The sequence below is a fragment of the Sabethes cyaneus genome, chromosome 3 (genome assembly GCF_943734655.1).
Source record: "Sabethes cyaneus chromosome 3, idSabCyanKW18_F2, whole genome shotgun sequence".
NCBI classification, from domain to species: Eukaryota; Metazoa; Arthropoda; class Insecta; order Diptera; family Culicidae; genus Sabethes; species Sabethes cyaneus.
Window position 1 is genome coordinate 29635993 of NC_071355.1, and position 20518 is coordinate 29656510.

Consider the following 20518-nt stretch of genomic DNA (forward strand, 5'->3'; position numbering starts at 1 on the left):
CTGCCAGTTCTTGATCAAGGCCAAGGTCTTGTCAAGTAGGTCTCGTCATCCATTGTGAATATTTCGCTGGAAAGATATATTTCACCAACATTTTTAGCCGCTCTGATAGCCGGGGGATTGCTTGCTGCTCAGACACGACTCAGTCGAAACCGGTTTGGCATAAAAAAGTTTCAGTTCGACCAGTAACTTTTTCACCATTTAACCACTTGCTCCGACTTCCCGGTCCAAGAAGCGGAACGAATGAAGCCACCTTGCTCTCGATTTTCGTTTTCAGCTTTTGCTGCACTTTACCAATACCAAGCTTCGCATGGTCTCGTATTTCCCACGAATCTTACTGGGGTTTCCTTGGACATTTGTGTGCTGACTTGTGATTTGACGTTTACTTTCCTCAGCTGAGTTTCACCAAAACGAAAGTTGATGATGAAGTTTCAGCTAGCGAGCTGACGCATGGAAACTTCATCTACTGTTAGCGATCTTCCGCATGTATTCTAACCGAACTAGAACACTGCAGGATTCGCCATTTTTCGGTAACGAGATTATCATTTTGACTCTCTATGAGTCTTCCGAATCTCTCAACATCGAATGACACGCTTTGTGGGAAGAAAGCATGAAGAATTTCTGGATGCGGAATATTCTTTGCATCCAGAGCTATGAGGCTTACCCCTTCCCAGAGTGGTAAACTAGGGGTGGTCCCTAGTCCCTTTCTTTAACCAGTCGGAGGTTACCTGGTAATTGCAAGAAAGAACCAAGTACCTAGGCTTGTACAACCAGCAAAAGAATTTGAGTTTGATCTGCTCGTTTCGTTGCTGCTCTATTGCTATTAATAGAGCATCTTGTATTGAATCTAGCTATGCCGTAATTAGTTCAGTGTTGGAATAGCTCTCAGAGAGGATCCCTCTCAGCCTCCTGTAGGAGACACCAGTGGCAGAGTTCATGGGAAGATTGGAAGCTTCACCAGTAGCCTTCATTCTAGTTCCTCCCCTACAAACGGGATGGGTCTCCGTTTTTTGGAAATGGGCTTTTTTCCACTGTTAGGCAGCTCCGATCTTCGTTGTTTTTTTACCTGACACAAAATCAGACTAAGTCAGTACTTTCTCCCGTGCCTTCTTTGTAGAAAGTCCAAGCAGGGGTAAGCAGACTCTTTATTTTCCCACGATACGATCAAAGTTCAATATTGTTCGAGCCAACATCTTGACGTTATTTGAGAACTTTTCAGCATGATGAAGAGCAATCTGGCTAGCACGTTTCAAGGTAATACAATGATGCACGGTAATAATTATTTTACACTCCGCGTCGATGGAGAATTCCTCCATGATTCACATCCTCCTCTGTTGATTACGTAAAGAATTGGGTCGTTCTTGGAAGCCTTCGTGAAACTTGTTTAAGTTATCCAACGTCCCCTCCGTACCGAAAGACGAATCATCCAAAGCACCTGCAATATCAATAAAAGCACAAAGTGCCGTCTCTTCATATTTGAGATACTTTCCAATTTACCGTACATACTAAAGGGAAAAGAGAGTTTTTTCCAAAACTTATTGCCGAAGTTATTGTTCATTATTTTCTCCGCCAACTTGAGAAATGTTGATGCCATACTTATTGGTTTGAAAGTTTTGGCTACGGTTTTGTATTCTTTTCCTATCGCAGATATGAATAGCACCTTAACTTTCCGCCATCTTTTCGAAATGTATGTGCCAAAATAAATCTGTCTCAGAAAAAACTGATGAGCCTGGTGGATTACGACTCTTGTGATCATCCCGCTGCTGCTCGTTATGGTGTCGATGTATCATCCAGAGGTCACCGTTGAAAAGTGGGTGTTTATGAGAATATCTAAGGTTTCTAGGTGAAAATAGTTACAAAACCATAATATTCTTTCTCAGTTGTTCTATGCCATAAAACCGAAGTTGAAGGTTTGCATGTCGGCATGACACGCATACCGAGATTTCTTTATTCATCTGTGCGTTTCTACGATAGCATTAACTTCAATTAGTCTTTTGAGAACATCTATTTTACGATGGTTTTCCTTCACATCCCAAAGACTGCGCAGATTGAACTTGTTCTTAACAAGACTGAATGGATTTATAAGAAATCTCAAAGCCTTCTAAAGCTATTCGGAGCTAACCATAACTGGCCTGTTGTAAGGCCTTTTTCCTAATATTATTTTTATGTTTTCCCTCTATTCAGTGAATCTGCACGCAGAGCATCAAAAGCTCTAAATAATGGTGCTACCACTGTAATTCAATTACTTCTATAATCATAGGTAGGGTATAGGAGTAAATTCCAAGTTGAAGGTTTGCGTTTACTGCCTCCTTGTCGGCACAATTACTCCGTCACTCCTTTGCCATTTGACCGCACAGCCGGATCGGCAAGACAATCCGTACGCCTCTGTAAATAATTAAAAAATTGTAATTAATTTTATTAGTGGGTGATTATTTATATAACCAAATTTAAACAATCGACTCACTCAAGCAGACGAAAACCTGTCCCGCAAACTCGGGGCACTTTAATCATTTGGACATTCTGCGGTTGCACGGTTTTGAGCGCGTGTTTGATGTGTGCCTGTGTGCGGTGAATGCGTCGCTGAGTTGAACTTTTCAAAGCGGCGTTGTGCGTATGATGCTGCTGGCATAATCACTGCACTTATTAAATACCGGCCGGATCCAGGTCGGGCCGGGACGGGTCAGCAAATGCACGGAGAAAAGGTAAAGCAGCCCGCATGATGCTGATGCTGATGGTAAGCCGGCAGTGACCTGTAAACTATAACCGTGTGCACATTTCACCATTCAAACCTCATGCCCTTTGAACATTGGAATTACGTCACGGAAATTGCATGAAGCAAGCGGAGGGCAAGTAATTCAACCTTTGAAATTAAATCAAAACTAGCAGACGGCAGCTTCACGTGTACGTAATGCGCTCTGCTCGTAATGGTTCTGACATTCAAAATACAATGTAGACTATAATGCAAACAATTTGCGAGATTTTTACCTGAAATGTTAAGCAGCTTGTCACGAGTAGGTTGAAATTATTCATGAAACCATTCATTATCGCTTGATTTCACCACCACCACCGCACTGCGTCGAAGCTGCCCAGAAACTCGGACGAAATGATCGTTGGCTGGTTGGGGCTCGGGCTTGTGGTAAAATGTCAAAGAGCGCCACTCGAGCCAAATCGCATCTTATAGGAGAGAAAGAGAAACCTTCATTTCGCCTGTGCACGTGTACTTATTCCGGCTGGGTCCGCTCCTTTGTTCTGTCAAATCCATAGAAACCAACCGGTCGGTGTACGGCGGTAATCTGAAGCTTCGTCAAGCTTGTTTACTGCCAACGGAGCAAAAAAGCTGAAAGGGAAAATATGAAATGACCATTAGTTAGGGAGAGAAAAGTCCGTACGCAAAAAAGCTCCACCAACGGTTACCAACGACTGACTGATGTAGACGACGGTGGTCCTTAGCAACGAAATCAACAATAAAACCGTAATTGCTTTTCGCCGTAACTGCATACACACAAAGCGAGACAATGAACAGCTCTAATTCGTAGATTTTAATTAGTTGAGTACACTTAATTACGACAACCGAAGGAAAAACCCCTCTGGAACTGGAATGAATCCACCTTGGTTATGACTGATACCCTGCTTTCTAGAAGGACCATTTGTGGTAGAAGCAAGAATGCAAAACAATATCCTATTGTTCTTTTGATGCTACAAACTCTAGTGTATTAATTACCCGTACACATCCAGAAATAATCAACACACAGTAATGAAACAGACGACCTAAAACACTAAGCCACTTGTGCAGCCACAAACCAGCATCGAATGCTTTATTCTGTGTCCAATTAGTTAGGGCTGGCTGTACAAGCAAACCGAAAAAAAACAATGATACAGTGTTTACCTTTCGACCTTCAACATCCCGCATGCCAACACGCCACCCGGAAGCACTTGAACACAGCCTCACACTACAAGCTACAACAGTCGATCGAAACACCTACTGCACATTTACTAATACACATTCATTTGCTTGTCAACTGTGTTGATAACTGTCATGTTGGAAGAGGGCTATTCGAATGATACGTTACGTTATCATCGGAACTGCCTTTCTTTCAACAGAACAGTTGCCGGTCTTCTCACAGCTTGGTTAGTGTACTAGCAGTGCTAGTCGGAACTTGATGGATTTTCCAATTCATTTTTTCGGTTAGTTTTCGGTGTAGGTTCCAGCATTTCTCCCGTTTCCGTGGAGATGAAAACGAGTAAATAAAATCCTCTGGCGGTGGTCTCGTAACATAACCTATACTACGGTCCAAATATATATAACCACAGCGAACCGTTCTATTAATTGTTAAGTTTTTTGTTTACCAACGTCAACTTACATATATTCAGCAAGCTTTCTAACAACACCATGTTTTTGTAGGAAACCAAAAGCAGAGCAGCTCAACGTCAATGACTTACATTATTTTCTCTGTTTCTTTCTTCGTCTTCTCTTGCCTCCACTAAACAAAAAAAAACACATACACACAAAACCGAAACCAAACATCTGCACGCACTCGAAAACAAACAAAAAATCGTACATAAACCGACAACCGTGTACGCCATTGTGATCGTTGACATTCGTGCGCTTCCAAAATTGCAAAATCACACCAAATAAATGCACCATACACGACCGCCACCTGCCAAAACCGACTCGTACTATCATGACGACAAAACAACAAACACTTTACGAAACCAAGATGGCCCCGCCGTTGTTCGCGTCAATATTTTTGTAAGAAGTATCTCAAAAATCGATGACGTGACCATGGTAAGTTTGAGTGATGAATACCGCACGCAAGCAAGCAATCCTTTTACTTAGAATCAGTAGGCGAGCAAGTACAGAAAAAAAAACAAAAAAAAACAGTTTCCCATTCCGAATCTACCGAACACCGAGCAAATGCACAGAGTGAATCGTAGTAGGCCAGTTGTTGTTGGGACCAACGAAACGATCCCAACATACGTTGGTCTCCTCCCACCAGCCACAACAAAACCCATACAAAACCTATTCCCCGACAGTCGTAGGAGCCGTTTGAAATGTTTATGCAGACCAGTGCGAGGCAAAAATATATGAAGAGAGCGTGGAGCAGCAAAATGTCCAATAATGCGACAGTTTTTCACGAACATTTCAAAGGAGACCCGAACGTTGCTCAAGGAATAGTGTATATCACAGAGTCAACGATTAGCTTCTACTGAACTTCTTTCTGATCAGAACTTTTGCTGGTTTGTTTTGATAGAATCAAACTAGTTTTGTTTGAGCTCCCCGTCCTGTGATAGACCTAACCTCGAAAATTGTTTTCCTTGGTTTTCTGCTGCTAGGCAACGCTGTATAGTTTCTCAGCCGTATCGTGAACATCATCATGATTTCTAGACTCTTTTGTTTGTATTCTTTTTTCTTTCAGGAATGTCCAATCACTACCGCAATAATCACTTCTCTCGAAAGCGAAAGCGAGAAATCCGTTATTCTTTTTTCACTTTTCTTCGACTACTAAGTGCGCACCTAACCTAACATTCAGTGAACTAATCGTTGGCTACCTTGAGATACGAGTCGCGTTCGAAAACAAAAATTGATGATTCCCACCAATGTGTTCATATATTTTTTCCAGCAACGGTTGATGATCAGCGCTAATAAAGTTCTCAAGTTATGCCGCTTGTTTTCCGTAGTTTGTTTTTCGTTTTTCTTTACTCTTCTCTCGCTCTTTTTTCTTTCCTAGAATCCAAAACTTTAATCAAATCAATCTTCAACCAACTCATTTTTACTGTGAATGTGTTTGTCGTAATGGTATTTCTCTGATGACGCCGAGTGTTCATCATTCCTTTAAACTATAGTACTTTTCAAGTTATTTCTTCTTCTCACTCACCCTCAGTTTTCACCAGTTTTTTCCCAACATCATTGAATGTGTATTAGATTTGGTTTTCTTCACCTTCTTCAATGTCACCGAATTAAACATAAAGGAAAAACTCCTCTGTACCAGTAATCCATTCAGGTGTTTTTATCGATTAAGTTTCCATTGAAAAAAACAAAAGGTCAGTGATCTTACCCATACAATCATCTTAGTCAGCTAATTTTATATTTTCCAAAAGCGAATCGAAGGGAAAACAATGACAGCAGTTCAGAAAAAAAACAACAACTCGTCGTAGTTGGCTTTGTTATTGTTAGCCTTTCCCATAATCTAAGTATACGCTGCTTTGAATGTGAATGTGAACTGTCGAGATTTATTTTCTTCGTATACAAAACCGAATAATTTCAGAAAAATGTGATAATATTCAGTATGGTATGGTCAGTAAAATATAACTTGTAGTACATAATTGTAGATCTAATGGAAACTGATTACCCCTTGATTGTCCCTTTGACTAGTGATATAACTTCAACACATACACATAAACATACACGACAAGTTGCGTCATAATTTTTCCACATAACATAACAATGAAAGAAACTTTTGGTTCACTGAATGTTAACAGTAGAGAAGTGATTATTGACCCATCATTTCTGTTTGATTGTTTCTCTCTTTTGTTTCCATAGTTTCACATATTTCGTAAGTGTTTGTAAACAAAACTTTTGATATTTGTTTTTTGGTTGTCTCAACTTTGAACTCTGACTTTCAAACTAGATTAAAATACCAACAAAATTAACACTAATTCACCCAGAGCTCTTCTACTATCCTTGCATAGTGATCATGTCTAAAAAAAAATTCAAAACAGAAAAAAATCTTAACTCACTACATCAGATTGCATTCTTACAGACTGTGTAATTCTATAATTAGAAAGCCCTAGCCCTGGCGAACCATGACAGTGACACAGGGTAGCTGTCAGGTAGTCTTGAAAAGCGAATGATATCCGAAAATGGTCATAATACCATAATGCCGCCCAGAAGGTAGAACAAACAAAAAAGGACAACATCAACATCGTCATCCTAACAAAACAAAACACTAATTTCATTCATCTAGTCATCTACGAAATCGCAACAGGCGTTGAGTTCCTGTCAATCTCGTCACAATCACTATTTTAGCGCATAGTTACGTTCCATTTCGTTCGTCTTATGTATAGTAAATGAACTGCCATATTTGTTTTCAGAATTTTTTACTTCAAATATTCGCCAATTCTAGCATATGCAAATTTATTATTATTAACACATCTAATCCGTTCTCTATTTATATGCGTTATTTTATGATTACGAACATTATCTCCTTCCTACTACATAATTGCTGTTGTGTATGTGACGCCCAAAACACTTATCAAAAACAAAACTGTGAAAAAATACTAGATGATAAAGCTACACAAGTGTTCGTCAACATGTTCCTTAGATCGATATCGAAAATCGACGATTACAAAATGGTGAGTTTGTGTGTTTAGCAAAAGACCTACAAATCAAACAAATGCTATTGCTCTTCGATTCAAGCGCTCAGTTTGACAGATTGGCGTTCTCTCCATCTGTCACGCACACACACGCTAATGTGGAACGTGCAATTAGGAGAAGAAAAAAAAACCAGAACACCGACAATCGTTTCTCCGCTCACTTCGCTCATATCCCTTTTCCATTTTCCATTCAACTTTGTTCCCCCTCGAATTTTTATTTTTATTTTTCAGCCATATCAAATCGTTGCCATTTTCTGTTTCGAACTACTGCTTCACCTAACAACACCAAGCGTGTGAGAGAGTGTGCTTCACAAACAAACAAAAATAAACAAAAAAAACAAAAACAAAATAGTGACCTACAAGCCAAGCCTAACCCCGGTGCCAAACGAGAACTGAACCTCCGTCGCCTCCGGTCGGGTCGCAGTATGCCACGATCACGCGTACCATGGCCGCACGTGGCATGCTGTGAGATCACTAAACCCACCCACCCCACTACTAGGCGCTTGTTCACCAAATATATTCACGCTCAATTTGAAAGACAATCATTGCGGGTAAAATCACACTCCCCCACCATTTTTCCACCAGATCAGATTTCGGTTTCTTAATTTATTACTCTCCCTTCTCACTGAAACCCATTCAATGGATGATACCAACGAATCGTACCCCAGTCAGCAATGAAAAATGAGAAGCAGAAGTTAATCTCCACATTATCATTTTACCCTGTTTACTCTCTTCAGTTTCAGAACAAACGTACTTAATAAACAAACAACACAAACGTTCGGATTATTTGTTTTACCTTTTACTCTTTCTAACAGTTTTCTTCCAGTTTCTAACAAAAGTTTTCTTCCTTTAAAAAACATCTAATATACTTCACGAAAAAAAAACTATTATTTTATTAAGCTAACCCAATTAAATCTGCCTTTAACCGAAACTATAAACTACAAAACTCTAACACCAGTTCTTCATCGCTCATGTTCATCCTGTTCGACTGTCATCCATTCTCTTCCGTTCTAATTACCAATCAGATTAAATTTCCATTCGTTTTTCTTCCTATCGATTTTCCGTTTCCGTACCGTTTTCTTTTTTTCCAAATTGATGGCGTACAACAGATCGATGTCAAATGTTGTTGTCCAAGTATCATTACTGCATTACCATACATTTTATAATCGTAAATAACAACCCCAAACAAACTGCTATAGGAAAACAAAAATGTATTGTTTCCGTCTTCTTCGTTTCGTTCCGTAATCACACTTTCACACCCTCGATTTCGATCATTCCGTTCCGTTCCGTTCCGTTCCGTTCATCTTCAGCCTCTTTCATTGTACCATCTTTGCGCCCCTCCCCTCATTGTTTACGTTCCGTTTTTCTTCCGTTCTTCCGTTTGTCGTCTGAGTGATATTTAACTCTACCATAAGCAAAAAAAAACATACTTTTTTCTGTCGGAGTGTAAAACGGCGCGCGCGTTCCTCCTCCTCCCCAGCGAAAGAGGATCCAACACGCGTCAACTGTAATCATGTGAATAATACTTACTCTACTTACTAAGCAGTATCATAAGTGCGTTGCTACACGTTTATTAACTACTATCGGTGTACGGTGTGACTTCGTGGCGATTTGCAAAACTTGTCAAAATGTTTACGAATCTTTTGTAATATAAATCTTCAGTCCTATGTTTGACAGTACTCACATACAGTGTTCTACGTTCCAGTGTACATTTCCAAACAGCTAGGTTTTCCTGTTCACAGTGTGGATTTCATGGTTTTGAACAGATGCCAAATAATTTATTCCATTATACATACTACAGGTATATTGATCCGAATCTCGTTTGCTAAATCAAAGCCTTACCCGGACAACACAAAACCACTCGAGCAAGAGTAAAAGTCAAAACCGTCAAAGCAGTTTCTTATTCTAATTACCTCAATTCAATGGCAGCCAAACGCGCCAGGGTCGATGAAAAAATGCAAATTTTGCACCCCCTGGCCCCAAAACAAAACACGGTTCAACCACAACACGCACACACCCATTTCCAACCGGGACCATTTTGAATCACTTCCGAATGTGGCTTTTCTAGGTTATGTTTACCATTTGCCTGCTTGCCAAAATGTTCTCCAACAAACAATGAAAGATGAAACGGAAAACAAAAACTTTTTCCAATTATCTGCCGTTTCCTGCTGCTTATCGTTTGACCTTGGAGGTGTTTGTTCGTATAATTGTTACCGATCCTGCGATGGCAAATAATGAAATTAAGAATTTTATTGCCGTAGTTTGTTTTTCTTTCGCTCGCTTAAGCGCTCGTTAAAGGTGTCATCCTACTTAAATTTTATCTTAAGTGGAACCACTCAAACTATGCGTAATTTTTTACACAATATTTTGAATAACTCCTACTCTTTTGATGAGTTCAACACAGAAGCTCTTTAATGAATAATATTTCACTCAAAACTGAGTGCTATTTCACCCAAAACCGATTAAAACTTATACAAATCATGATTGAATATTATCCAGTTTACAGTTTACTAAACTACTCAGAATTAAGAAATTGCCAGATTCAGATCTCTGGACTGTTCCACTTTTAGTAAAAGTGAGTCAGATCTTTGTGAGTCGAATCTCACTCATTTCTGCGTTTATCTTATTCTTTCGTGTGTTAAACTTTTTAAGCGTGTACAAAAAAACTTTTCGTCAGAATAATCACAAAATGTTGATCAATCAAGCTCAAAACATGTAACAGTCTGCAGTCTGCTAGGTTGTTTTTCAGAAACTAACTTGAATATTATGCAGTCTGTTTCAATAAAAATACTCAAAAATCGAGTTTTACTTTGAGGTTAGTTTACAGGTGATACTAACCTCTGCCGTGCCGAGGCTGGGACACACCGGTACGCATACCTTCTCTTAAAAGCAAAATATAAAACAAAATTTCTGTAATCCAGAAATCCGCTGTTATTAATTTAGTCGGGTACTATTTATTCAATAAGTAAATTAATTGTGTCAAAATAGTTCCAATTTCAAATCCAATTTAAAGTCAATTTATAAATTAAATTTCAAGTTCAGTTACAAGCTTAATTGAAATGAATCTCAATTTTAATCGCAAATACAATTTCAAGTGCAATTTGAATCCATTCTATATCCAGTTTCTAGTTCAATTGCAATTCCTACTTTAAGTTAGATTTTAAGTCTAATTTTATGTCCAATACTCAAGTTGAAATTCAACTTGATTATCCAGGTATTCAGTTAAATCCAGTTTAAAGTTAAATCGAGACAAAAAGAGAAGACTAAACAGAACCAGAGGAAAAACAGAAGGCAAAAGCGAAAATCAGAGAAAAAATGTCGAAGAAAATAAGAACGAAAATGAGGACAAACGGAACAAAAAAGGAATAAAGTGGGATAGAAAAGGAGAAAAAATGCAATTGAAAAGGAGAAAATATGGGAGCAGGAAAATTTAGAAACGAAAACAGAAAAAGAGAAAAAATAAAAACGGAATACAAACGGGTTAGAATGAAAAGCAGAACATGGCAGACTAGAAGGCAAATGACGAGAAAAGAGAAAAAACGGAAAGCAACACAAAAAAATGAGACTAGCAAAAAAGAGAAACGAGCCTGCTAATGGAATAAAACGACAAAAAAACGGAACAGAAAAGAGAAAATCAAAAGGAAAATCAAGAGAAAAACACGACAGAAAGAGAGGGGATATAAAAGGAGAAAGACGGCACAAATGCAAACAGGAATGGGGAGGGGGAAAAGGGCACAAAAGAAGAATACAAAAACAGGTATACTGAACCGAAAAAAACTGAAAGAAAGCCGCAAAACGGGAGATATAAAAAGAAACCCAGAGAGCAAAGGGAAAAAGTTTTGGTAAACTTGACAGAAAAGAAGCAAAGCGGCAAAAAGGGAAAACGGAATAGACGAAAAGCCAAAACGAGAATGAGCAAAAATAAAAAAATGCAAAGACGGAAAACGGAAAAAAAATTACTAAAAAATGAAAAACAAGAAAATGAGGACTTGAAATAAGAAAAAAATGAGGCAGAATATGAAAAAAGCTGAATAATGAAACAGAAATCATTTGACAGAAAAAGAAAAAAAGTAAATGCGAAAACCAAGAAAACGATACAGAAAAGAAGAAAAAACTGAACGTAAAAATGTAGAAAAACGGCATTGGAAAAAAGAAAAAAAAAGATCAAAAAAGAAGCAAACCAGTATGAAAATAAGAAACGTAAGAAAAATTGTGAAAGGAAAGCGGGACGTAAAAAGAGAAAAGAGTGGAGAGAAGAAGAGTAAAAGGAGGAAAAAAGGAAAAACAAGACTAAAAGTGGGGGCTAAACACCTTCATAAAAAAATGAAAGAGAAGAAGAGGAATTAAATAAAGAAAAATTTGGACAAACTGGGAAAAAACGGGATAGAGAAGTAAAAAATTAGATAGAACAAGTGTAATAGCAAAAGATAAAATATGGTATTAGGAAAATTGAGAAACGAGAACAGACAAACAGAAAAATGGAGAGAAAAAACAGAACAGCAAAGAGAAAAACAAGAGAAAATCAAGAAAACAACAGTTGAAACAGGACAGAAGAAGAGGAGATATAAAAGAAAAAATCTCCCTGTTTTGGAAATAGAAATGGGAAGTGGAAATAAGATGGCAAAATGGGACAGAAAAAGAAGAAACCAGCCAGGGAAACTGGATCGAAAAAAAGAAAGACAAAAAACGGGAGATAAAGAAACAGAACCCAGAGAGCGAAGGGGAAAACTAAAACCACAAACAGAATAAACGGGACAGAAAATGAGAAAAACGAGGCATCTGAAAGAGGAAAACGAAACGAAAAAAAGGAGAGTTAGAAAAAAACGAACACTAGACTAGAGAATAGAAAAAAATGGATAGAGAAAAGTCGGAAAGAAAATTACGCAAAATGGATGAAAAACAAGAAGACAGGAACTGGAATTTTCCGGACTGAAAGGAAGAAAAGTGGAACAGAAACCGATGGAACGATGGGATAATGAAACAGAAAACACGCGACAAAAAAAGAGAAAAACGACTGGAAAGATAAGAAAAGTGGGATCGAAAACCAAGAAAACGATACAGAAAAGAAAGAATAACGGAACGTAAAAAAGTGGAAAACCGGCACTGAAAAAGAAAAACGAACAGAAAAGAAGAAAGCTGGTTTGAACAAAGAAACCCAAGAAAAATTGTGACGCAACGAAAAGGAAAACGAGACGTTAAAAAGATAAAAAAGTGGATAGAAGAAAACGAAAGAAAAAAGAGAAAAAGAGTAAGCCAGACAGAAAAAAAAGGAAAACTAAAAAGCAAAAAAGGAAAAATGATAAGAGGACAAGCAAAATGAGGATAGAAATGAGGAATAGAAAAGGAGAATTTGTGGGAGCAAGAAAATTAAGAAACGAGAGAAGAAGAAAAGTAAATGTAGCGAAAAACGGAGCAATAGAGAGAAAAACAAGAGGAAGAGGAAAATGTGACCAAAAAAAACTAAACAAAAACAGGCCGAAGAAAAAGAAGACTAGACAAAAACAGGAAAATTGGAACGAAGGAAAACTGAAAGAAAAAGACGACAAAGAAAAAGACGACAAAGAAAAGATAAAAAGAAAAAGGAGATAAAAAAGGAAACCCTGAGCGCAAAAAGAGGAGAGGAGACAGGAAAAAAAGGTAAAAACAGAATAAACGTGACAGATACGAAGAAAAACGAAGCATATAAAAGAAAAAAAAACGGAACAGACGAAGACGAAAACCGCGAAAGAGAAGGGCTAGAAAAAGACGAAAACTGGACACGAAAAAGCAAAAAAATAGAGAAAAGTCGAAAAATAAAAAATAACTTTAAAAAATGAATGAAAAACAAGACTTTGAATCAGGACTGAAAACAAGAAAAAATGGGACAGAACACGAAGGAAAACGGACCAATAAAACAGAAAACACGGGACAAAAAGAAGAAAAATGGTTGGAATTAGAAGAAAAGTGAAGACAAAAAACAAGAAGACGATACAGAAAAGTGAAAAAAAAGAATGTGAAGAAGAGGAAAACCGGCACTGTTATCTTTTCTTAAAGAGAAAAAATAACAGAAAAGAGTGAGACGAAATATGTCAATCCTAATTTCAAGTATAATTTCGTGTCCATGTCCAAATTCAAGTCTAATTTAATATCCAATTTCAAGTGCAATTGCAGGAGCCCAATTAAGGAAGAATTAAGGGAGAACGGGGAAGAACGAGGAAGAACAGAAGAATAAAAAATAGAAAAGGAGAACAGAAAACAAAAAAATGAGCCTGGTAAAAAGAGAAACGAGTCTAATGATGAAAAAAAACGACGAAAAACGGAATAGAAAAGAGAAAAACAAGAGCGAAATTCAGAAAAAAAGAAGACGGAAAAAGACGAATAACAGGAAAGGAAAAGAGTGTACATAAAAAGAGAAAGACGAGCAACGGCAATGGAAATGGGATAGGAAAATGGGACTGAAAAAGATCAAAATAAAAACAGGAAAATCGAACGGAGGAAAAAGACGAAAAACGAGCAATAAAAAAGGAAGCCAGGAGAGCAAAGGAGAAAAAGGAAACCAAAAACAGAATAAACGTGAAGGAACGGAGAACAGTAGAAGTAGAGGAAAAACGGAATAGGCGAAAACGAAAAACGAGAAGGAGTTTGAGAAAGGCGAGAACTGGATACTAAAAAAAGACATGAAAGAGAGAAACGTGAGAAAAATTGTAACACGAAAAGAAAAAAGTGGATAGAAGGAAACTAGATAAAAAATGAAAACGAAGCTAAACGAATAAACAGAAAAAATAAAAATAGAAAAATGAGAGAAAATAAGAAAATGATTCAAAGAAAACGAGAAAAATGAGATCCAAAATTAAGATAAACTGGCAAAAAAAGAAAAAAAAATGAGATAGAAAAGGAAAAAAAATAAGATAGTACAAGAGGAATGGGAAAGGAGAAAATGTAGGAGTATGAAAATTGAAAAAAAACAGACAAAGCGTAAAATAAAGAGAAAAGCGGAACAACAAAGAGAAAAACACGGAAAAATCAGGTGAAAAACAAGACTGAAAAAGGGGAAAAACGGGACAGGCTATAAAAGGTGAAAGACGGTACAAAATAGAAATGAGAAATGGGAATAGGAGAAAATCTGTCAGAAAAAGGAGAAAACAAAACAAAAAAGCCGACCGAAGAACCGAACCGAATAAAATCTGGAAGAAAGAAATGCAAAAAGAAGCCCGAAGAGCAATGAGAAAAAAGGAAACCGAAAACAGAATAAACGTGAAAGAACGGAAGAAAACCGAGGCATCTCAAAGAGGAAAAACGGAATAGACGAAGACGAAAAACAAGAAGGAGGAGTGTTAGAAAAAGATCAAAACTGGACATGAAAAAAGCAAACAAAAATAGAGAAAAGTTAGAAAACGGGAACGAAAATTATAAAAAAAATGAGTGATAAACTAGAAGAAAATCAGGACTAAAAATAAGAAAAAAATTTAGCAGAAAACTAAGGAAAATGGAACAATGAAATAGAAAAAACAGAACAAAAAAAGAAAAGAAGAAACGTGGAAACAAAAGCCAAGAAAACGATACAGAAAAGAAGAAAAAATGGAACGTGAACAGTGGAAAAAAGGAAAATCAAAAGAGAAAAAAACAAAAAAGAGGAAAAACGTGTGAGAGAATCAGACAAAATATGTCAATCCTAATGTAAAGTAAAACTTTGTGTCTAAAAAATGAGACTTGCAAAAAAGAAAAACAAGCCTAATAATGGAGAAAATGACGAAAAACGAAACAAAAAAGAGAAAAATCAGGAGAAAACAAGACTGAAATAGGCGAAAAAGGGGCAGGAAATAAGGGATAAAAAATGAGCAAGACGGGACAAAATGGAAATGGGAATGGGAAGGGAAAATGAGCTTTCTGTCTCAGAAAAGAGCAAAAACAAAAAAACCGGATCGAAGAAAAAACGGGAGAATGGGAGATAGAAAATGAAAAATTATTAAAAGGATTAAAAGGAAAAGATGAAACCGGCAAAACGGAACATACGAAAACTGAGAAGCAGGAGAGTTAGAAAAAGACAATAACAAGAAGCAAAACAAGAAGAAAATCAGAACTGGAAATAAGAAAAAATGGGACAGATAACGAGTAAAAATGGCACAAAAAAACAGGCAACACGGGACAAAAAAGTAAACTAGAGAAAAAAAGGAAAAACGGATGAAAAAAGAAGAAAAGTGGAAGCAAAAACCAAGATAACGATACGATAACGATAGTAAAGAAGAAAAAACGGAACGTGAAAAAGTGAAAAAATGGTATGTACTGAAAAAGACAAAATCAAATTAATCTTATTAATTACCAAATTGAAGACAATTTTAAGGCCGATTCCTAGTACCGTTAACGCAGGAAATTCCGATTAGCTCCTAATTCCGATCACTCATCTAAAGTAGTCGATTTTTAGAAAATTAAATTAGAATTCATAGCTCAAGGGTAAGCTTTGATCATAAACTCATTGACTATGAATTCCAATATCAAGTCTAATTTCCAATTTTAAATTGAATTTCAAGCATTTGGATTTGAAATCATCCACTTGCATGTCCAATTTCAACATCAATTTCCTATTCAATTTCTTGTCCAAATTTAAAAAAAAACTTCAAATTCTCTTTTAAATCCTATTTTATGTCCAGTTCTAAGTAAAACTTTCAGCTCATATTACTCCAGATTTGAGTTCAATTTCCACTCCAATTTGAAATAAAACTTCAAACCTAAATCAGTGCAAAATCTAGTCTATTTTAATATCCTAGAGGTCAGTCTGATTTCAAATCCATTCTCAATGCTAATGTCTCATCTTGAAACTGAACTAGTCTAATTTCTTCTCCAATCTCGACTTTCATGTTAAATCCAATTGCACCCGAATATTTCGAGTTTTCAACCGGTTTTCGACCGGTATCGGACTTCGGCGACGGCGACGAAAGACAACCCAAGCGGTGACGCATGAGCCGCGCTTCGGCCACTTAAGCAGTCAAGCAGTTTTCAGTCGCCGCTGGTCGGTTTGCTTCCTGACCGCTGTAGCTATTTTCACCTTTCTATGGGCTGACCCGGATTTATGGGTCGTAGGTTCGCTACATCTACTCCCCCCTTATGAGCTGTTGAGCATCTCTGAAAGAGAGGCTTAGCAACTGGTAGGTAGAATACAGTTAGTGAGCAATTCAAAACGACGGAATGTTTTATTTTGCTGTCGCCGCTGATCAACTTTCCTTGAACTGACCGAGATTTATTCCTCCACGGGTCCTGGCTGAATCTCTAAAGCACGTTCACGCTGGATTTAACATTAGTTTTATTAATTACTGTAAATATGTTGTATCTATTATGTAAAAAATACGTTGATTGGACACTCATTGGGCCTTACTCAATTGTGAAATATTTGCAATTGGGTCAAAATTATCACTTCCGTTAATTTCTGTACTTGGAGAGCTTCAAATTTATGTTACATTGCTCTGTAAGCACAGGTATTTACAAACACGGCGATTAAAACATATTTGTGATTATCACAAATGTTCATAATTTCACTGCCTGAAATTGAATTTGGTTCTTCTATCCAAAAGCTGGCTGTACAACTCCCTCACACCAAGTACGGTTGCCATAGGAGAAAAATACAATGGAACCAAACAATGTAGCTTTTGTTAAGGATTACCCACGAATGGCCGAATCACAAACGGCCGAAACACGAATGGTCCAATGTCATATGCGGCCGAAAATGTTCACGGTCTTCAACCTGCATAAATTTTGGGTGTATGCTGTCCTTACTCGCTGCCGCTCGTTCGGACTCTTTTCATGTTGAGCCTTTCGAAACTCAACCAAATAAAGGTTCGACCTTTCGTGCTTTGGTTAAATTCAATTTTGACCTTCTGTGTCAGTTGTTGGAATTCAGCCATTTGGATTTCGACCATTCGGTACCAACCCTTTGTAAATAGCATAAAAAATTTTAACTACGATTCGCAGTCTTCTGTCGCACGAAAACATCGTACCGTTATAATGATTTTACAACCGAATTTTATGTGAATAGTTTCAGGATTCGATAAACAAACGTACACTGTTTTACCCACTTCTAAAATACAAAAACAATAATCATCATTGTCGAAAAAAACTGTCACCTATTTTTCATCTCAGAATCGGATTTAATTTCAACATAAGCTTCCGTCTGTCCGTCTGTCTACCTTTCTCTCTCACTCTCTGTCTTTCTCAACAAATAACACATTTCAACTAACCAATTAAAACATACATCGCCCAAAAAGCTAATAGCAAAGATTGTCAAGACTAATCGACAGAAAGCAAGATACCACGGTTTCAACCAAAAACTAAAATAAGTTCTACTACTAGTACACTGCCATTGACGACGGTAGCATCTAGGTAGGATTTTCGCATGCCGACTCACACACACACGAACATCAACTGCGGAATGCCACCACCCGGAAGCATGATGCGAAAGGATACCGGACCACGGCGTCCGGCATCTCGCCGTGATGAGGAATGATGACTTCGTTATATCACCTGCACGTGGAATGTTGCATGTTTGCCGCATCCTCCAACCAACGTTGGCCGTTTGCTCCTTCTTTCCTGCTCGTCATTTGAATGCCCCTTCAATCCTTTCCTTAGAACCATCCACCCCCCTCAAATAGAAAAATTGCATGAACCGCATGAATCGCATGACATCGCACGAACGGCATGAGCAATGCTTCACCTTCTTCGATCACGGGAATGTTCTGATAGCGAATACGAATTTGCATGCTAGCATGTTGCATCCCACCCCGAATCCCTCGGAGTTGCACGAATCGACAGTTCGCTTAGCTTCTGTGCTTGCCTTGCCCCCCTTCCCCCTTTTCTTTCTGGCTAATGTCTTGCTGCATGCGGTCCTTTCTTTGTGCTCGATAAGAAACATGGCCGTCGTCCTGAAATCTATCGAAATGTTCGTGCCTAACGATGCATATCGAATGCCGGAGAATGCTTGCATGATTTCTGTTTTGCCTTAGTACCTTAGTGGACGACTTGCAATCTTTGCATGCTGCTTGCTTGCCAGTACCGTTTGCCGCATGAACTGAAAATTATTATTTCTATAATCGCCACCTGCCCGAAAAAAACCAGGCGATTGAATGAAAACCTTCGTCACTCGGGCAGGTTGCTGTCAGTTTTGATTTTGTGCCTCGTTTTATTGATATCTGTCTTAAATTTATACTTTTCAGTTTTCTTTAATGCTCTTTAAATTTGGTTTGAAAATAGTTCTCACTTTTTTACTTTCTGCTAGCCCGGTTCAAAGTTTCTCTCGATAATTTCAATATTTTTAGTTGAAACTCCTTTCTTTGACTAGTTCTTTCTACTGATTCGAACGTCTCTTCTTCCCATGAAGAATAAAAATTAAAATCTTCTTTTTCTCATCCTTTCCCCGTCCAACTAACAATAGAGTCGCGTTAGAGTCTTAGCTCACCCCCCAATTGGAACGAAGATCTTAACCAAACAAACTTGAAAAGTCAGGCAATATTTACGATAGGAAACCCTAGGTTCCCGAACTTTCACCCTCTAACCGTCCAAATAGAGCGTATTACATACGCTCTAAGCCTTATCCTTCCGGCAGGTCCTACAAGTGATAGGAAGAAAATTCGCAATCAATCGATCACTGCGCAACCAAAATTATCCTAAAAATTGAAAACTGATAGCTAGGAATTCCATCCTAAGCCAACAACTACCCGGCCGGCCCAATCCTAAGCTCCCTATAGTCAGCTAAAATGTACCGAAGATATGATATAGCAAACCTCCCTTCCCTAACCCCACCCCCCGTGAATTGCTCTCGAGGATAGGAAAAAAATAAATTCACTAAAAATCCATCAATTTTTTACTAATATTTAATTTCTCCCCTGCTGCTGCTGCCGCCGCTACCGTCTACACCGTTATCATCAATGTCGTCGTCGTCGATATTGGTCCCGTCAACGCCATCACCACGACCGACGGCCGTCCTTGCAATGTCAATCAACGAACGAACGAAAAAAAAAAACATTCGCCAACTCCACCCCCAAAACGCCCCGGAACGGAAACACAACAACGCAAAACCCCCCACAGGAATACAGCGTGCAGCTAACATTCCGAGAGCAGTGGCTGGACGAACGGCTGAAATTCGACGATATCGGAGGTGAGTGAAAAACATTTTTCGACAGGATAAATAATAATCGACAGCGGCCGGTTCTCCCGTTCCCGCATGTTTCATGAGATGTCATGAGAAGAATTCGATTATTGGGCCCGAGCCTTGTTATCACACACTTCGCCGTAGATTAAAACCCGAATGAAGCGGAGCCTGTCCAGGCGGTTTTGTTCGAACCGAACCAATATGTAATCCGTGACAGCCGGCTAGTTATTCGGACGTTCATTCGATTTCCGCCGGGCGGCGCAGCGATGCGTGTGTCAAGCTCGATGTGAAATGGGAAAATTTGTAACAGAAGTTGTGGTAGGGTAGGTTTGACAGCGGTCCCTGTTTTGGACTATGTATACAATAGTAAATGGGGATGAAATTCATGTTATCAATGTACAACTCAAATAATATTTATTGGTTTAAACGGTGTAGTTTTTTTGCCAATTTAAAAAGCGTAAAGACTGCCTCTACTGATCAGCGGTTTATTCCGACTATGTCGATATCAACCACAAAACCAAGAAACATGTGAAGGTCAAACCTTTTCCGCATTTACTTGTTGTATTGCATCTTTCACGGCAATGTTCCGTCGAACAAATCAGCTTGTATTGTCTGCCACAGCTCATTTCGCTTGACTGAATCGTACGCCGCCTTAACGTCAACCAGTACTCCAAAAAATTTACAGTCCTGAATAAAAATGAATATAAAACGCATTCAGTTTTACCCCTGGTAATACATATTCTTTTATCTGCCAGCTTGTGGACATGACTACTGAGCTGCTGACAGTGTTTGTCTTTCTCAATTTCCTACTCTTCAATACATTTCTCGTCTAACTTGTCAGTCAATTTTCTTGCTCTTGCCTTGACTGATATTTTAACTCTCAAAATTTAGTTTTTTAAACTGCCTGCTTTTTAAAATCAACCAAAAGCTAGCTGAAGGAAATTAATTGAAACTTCGGAGCAATGTTTACGTTCGTTGCAATTTCGTTTGCTCTTGTCGACAGTTCAAAATGAATGAATGATTCACATTTGA

The 20518-nt window shown here is 38.1% G+C and overlaps 1 protein-coding gene across 1 annotated transcript in view; it reads left to right on the forward strand.

Moving 5' to 3' along the window:
- LOC128743569 (glutamate-gated chloride channel) overlaps positions 1-20518 on the forward strand; it is a 103569-nt gene that overhangs the window by 54188 nt on the left and 28863 nt on the right. The window contains exons 3-4 of the mRNA XM_053840170.1: positions 7280-7350; positions 19423-19492. Coding sequence (XP_053696145.1) covers positions 7280-7350; positions 19423-19492 — 141 coding nt within the window. The remainder of the gene's footprint in view (positions 1-7279; positions 7351-19422; positions 19493-20518) is intronic.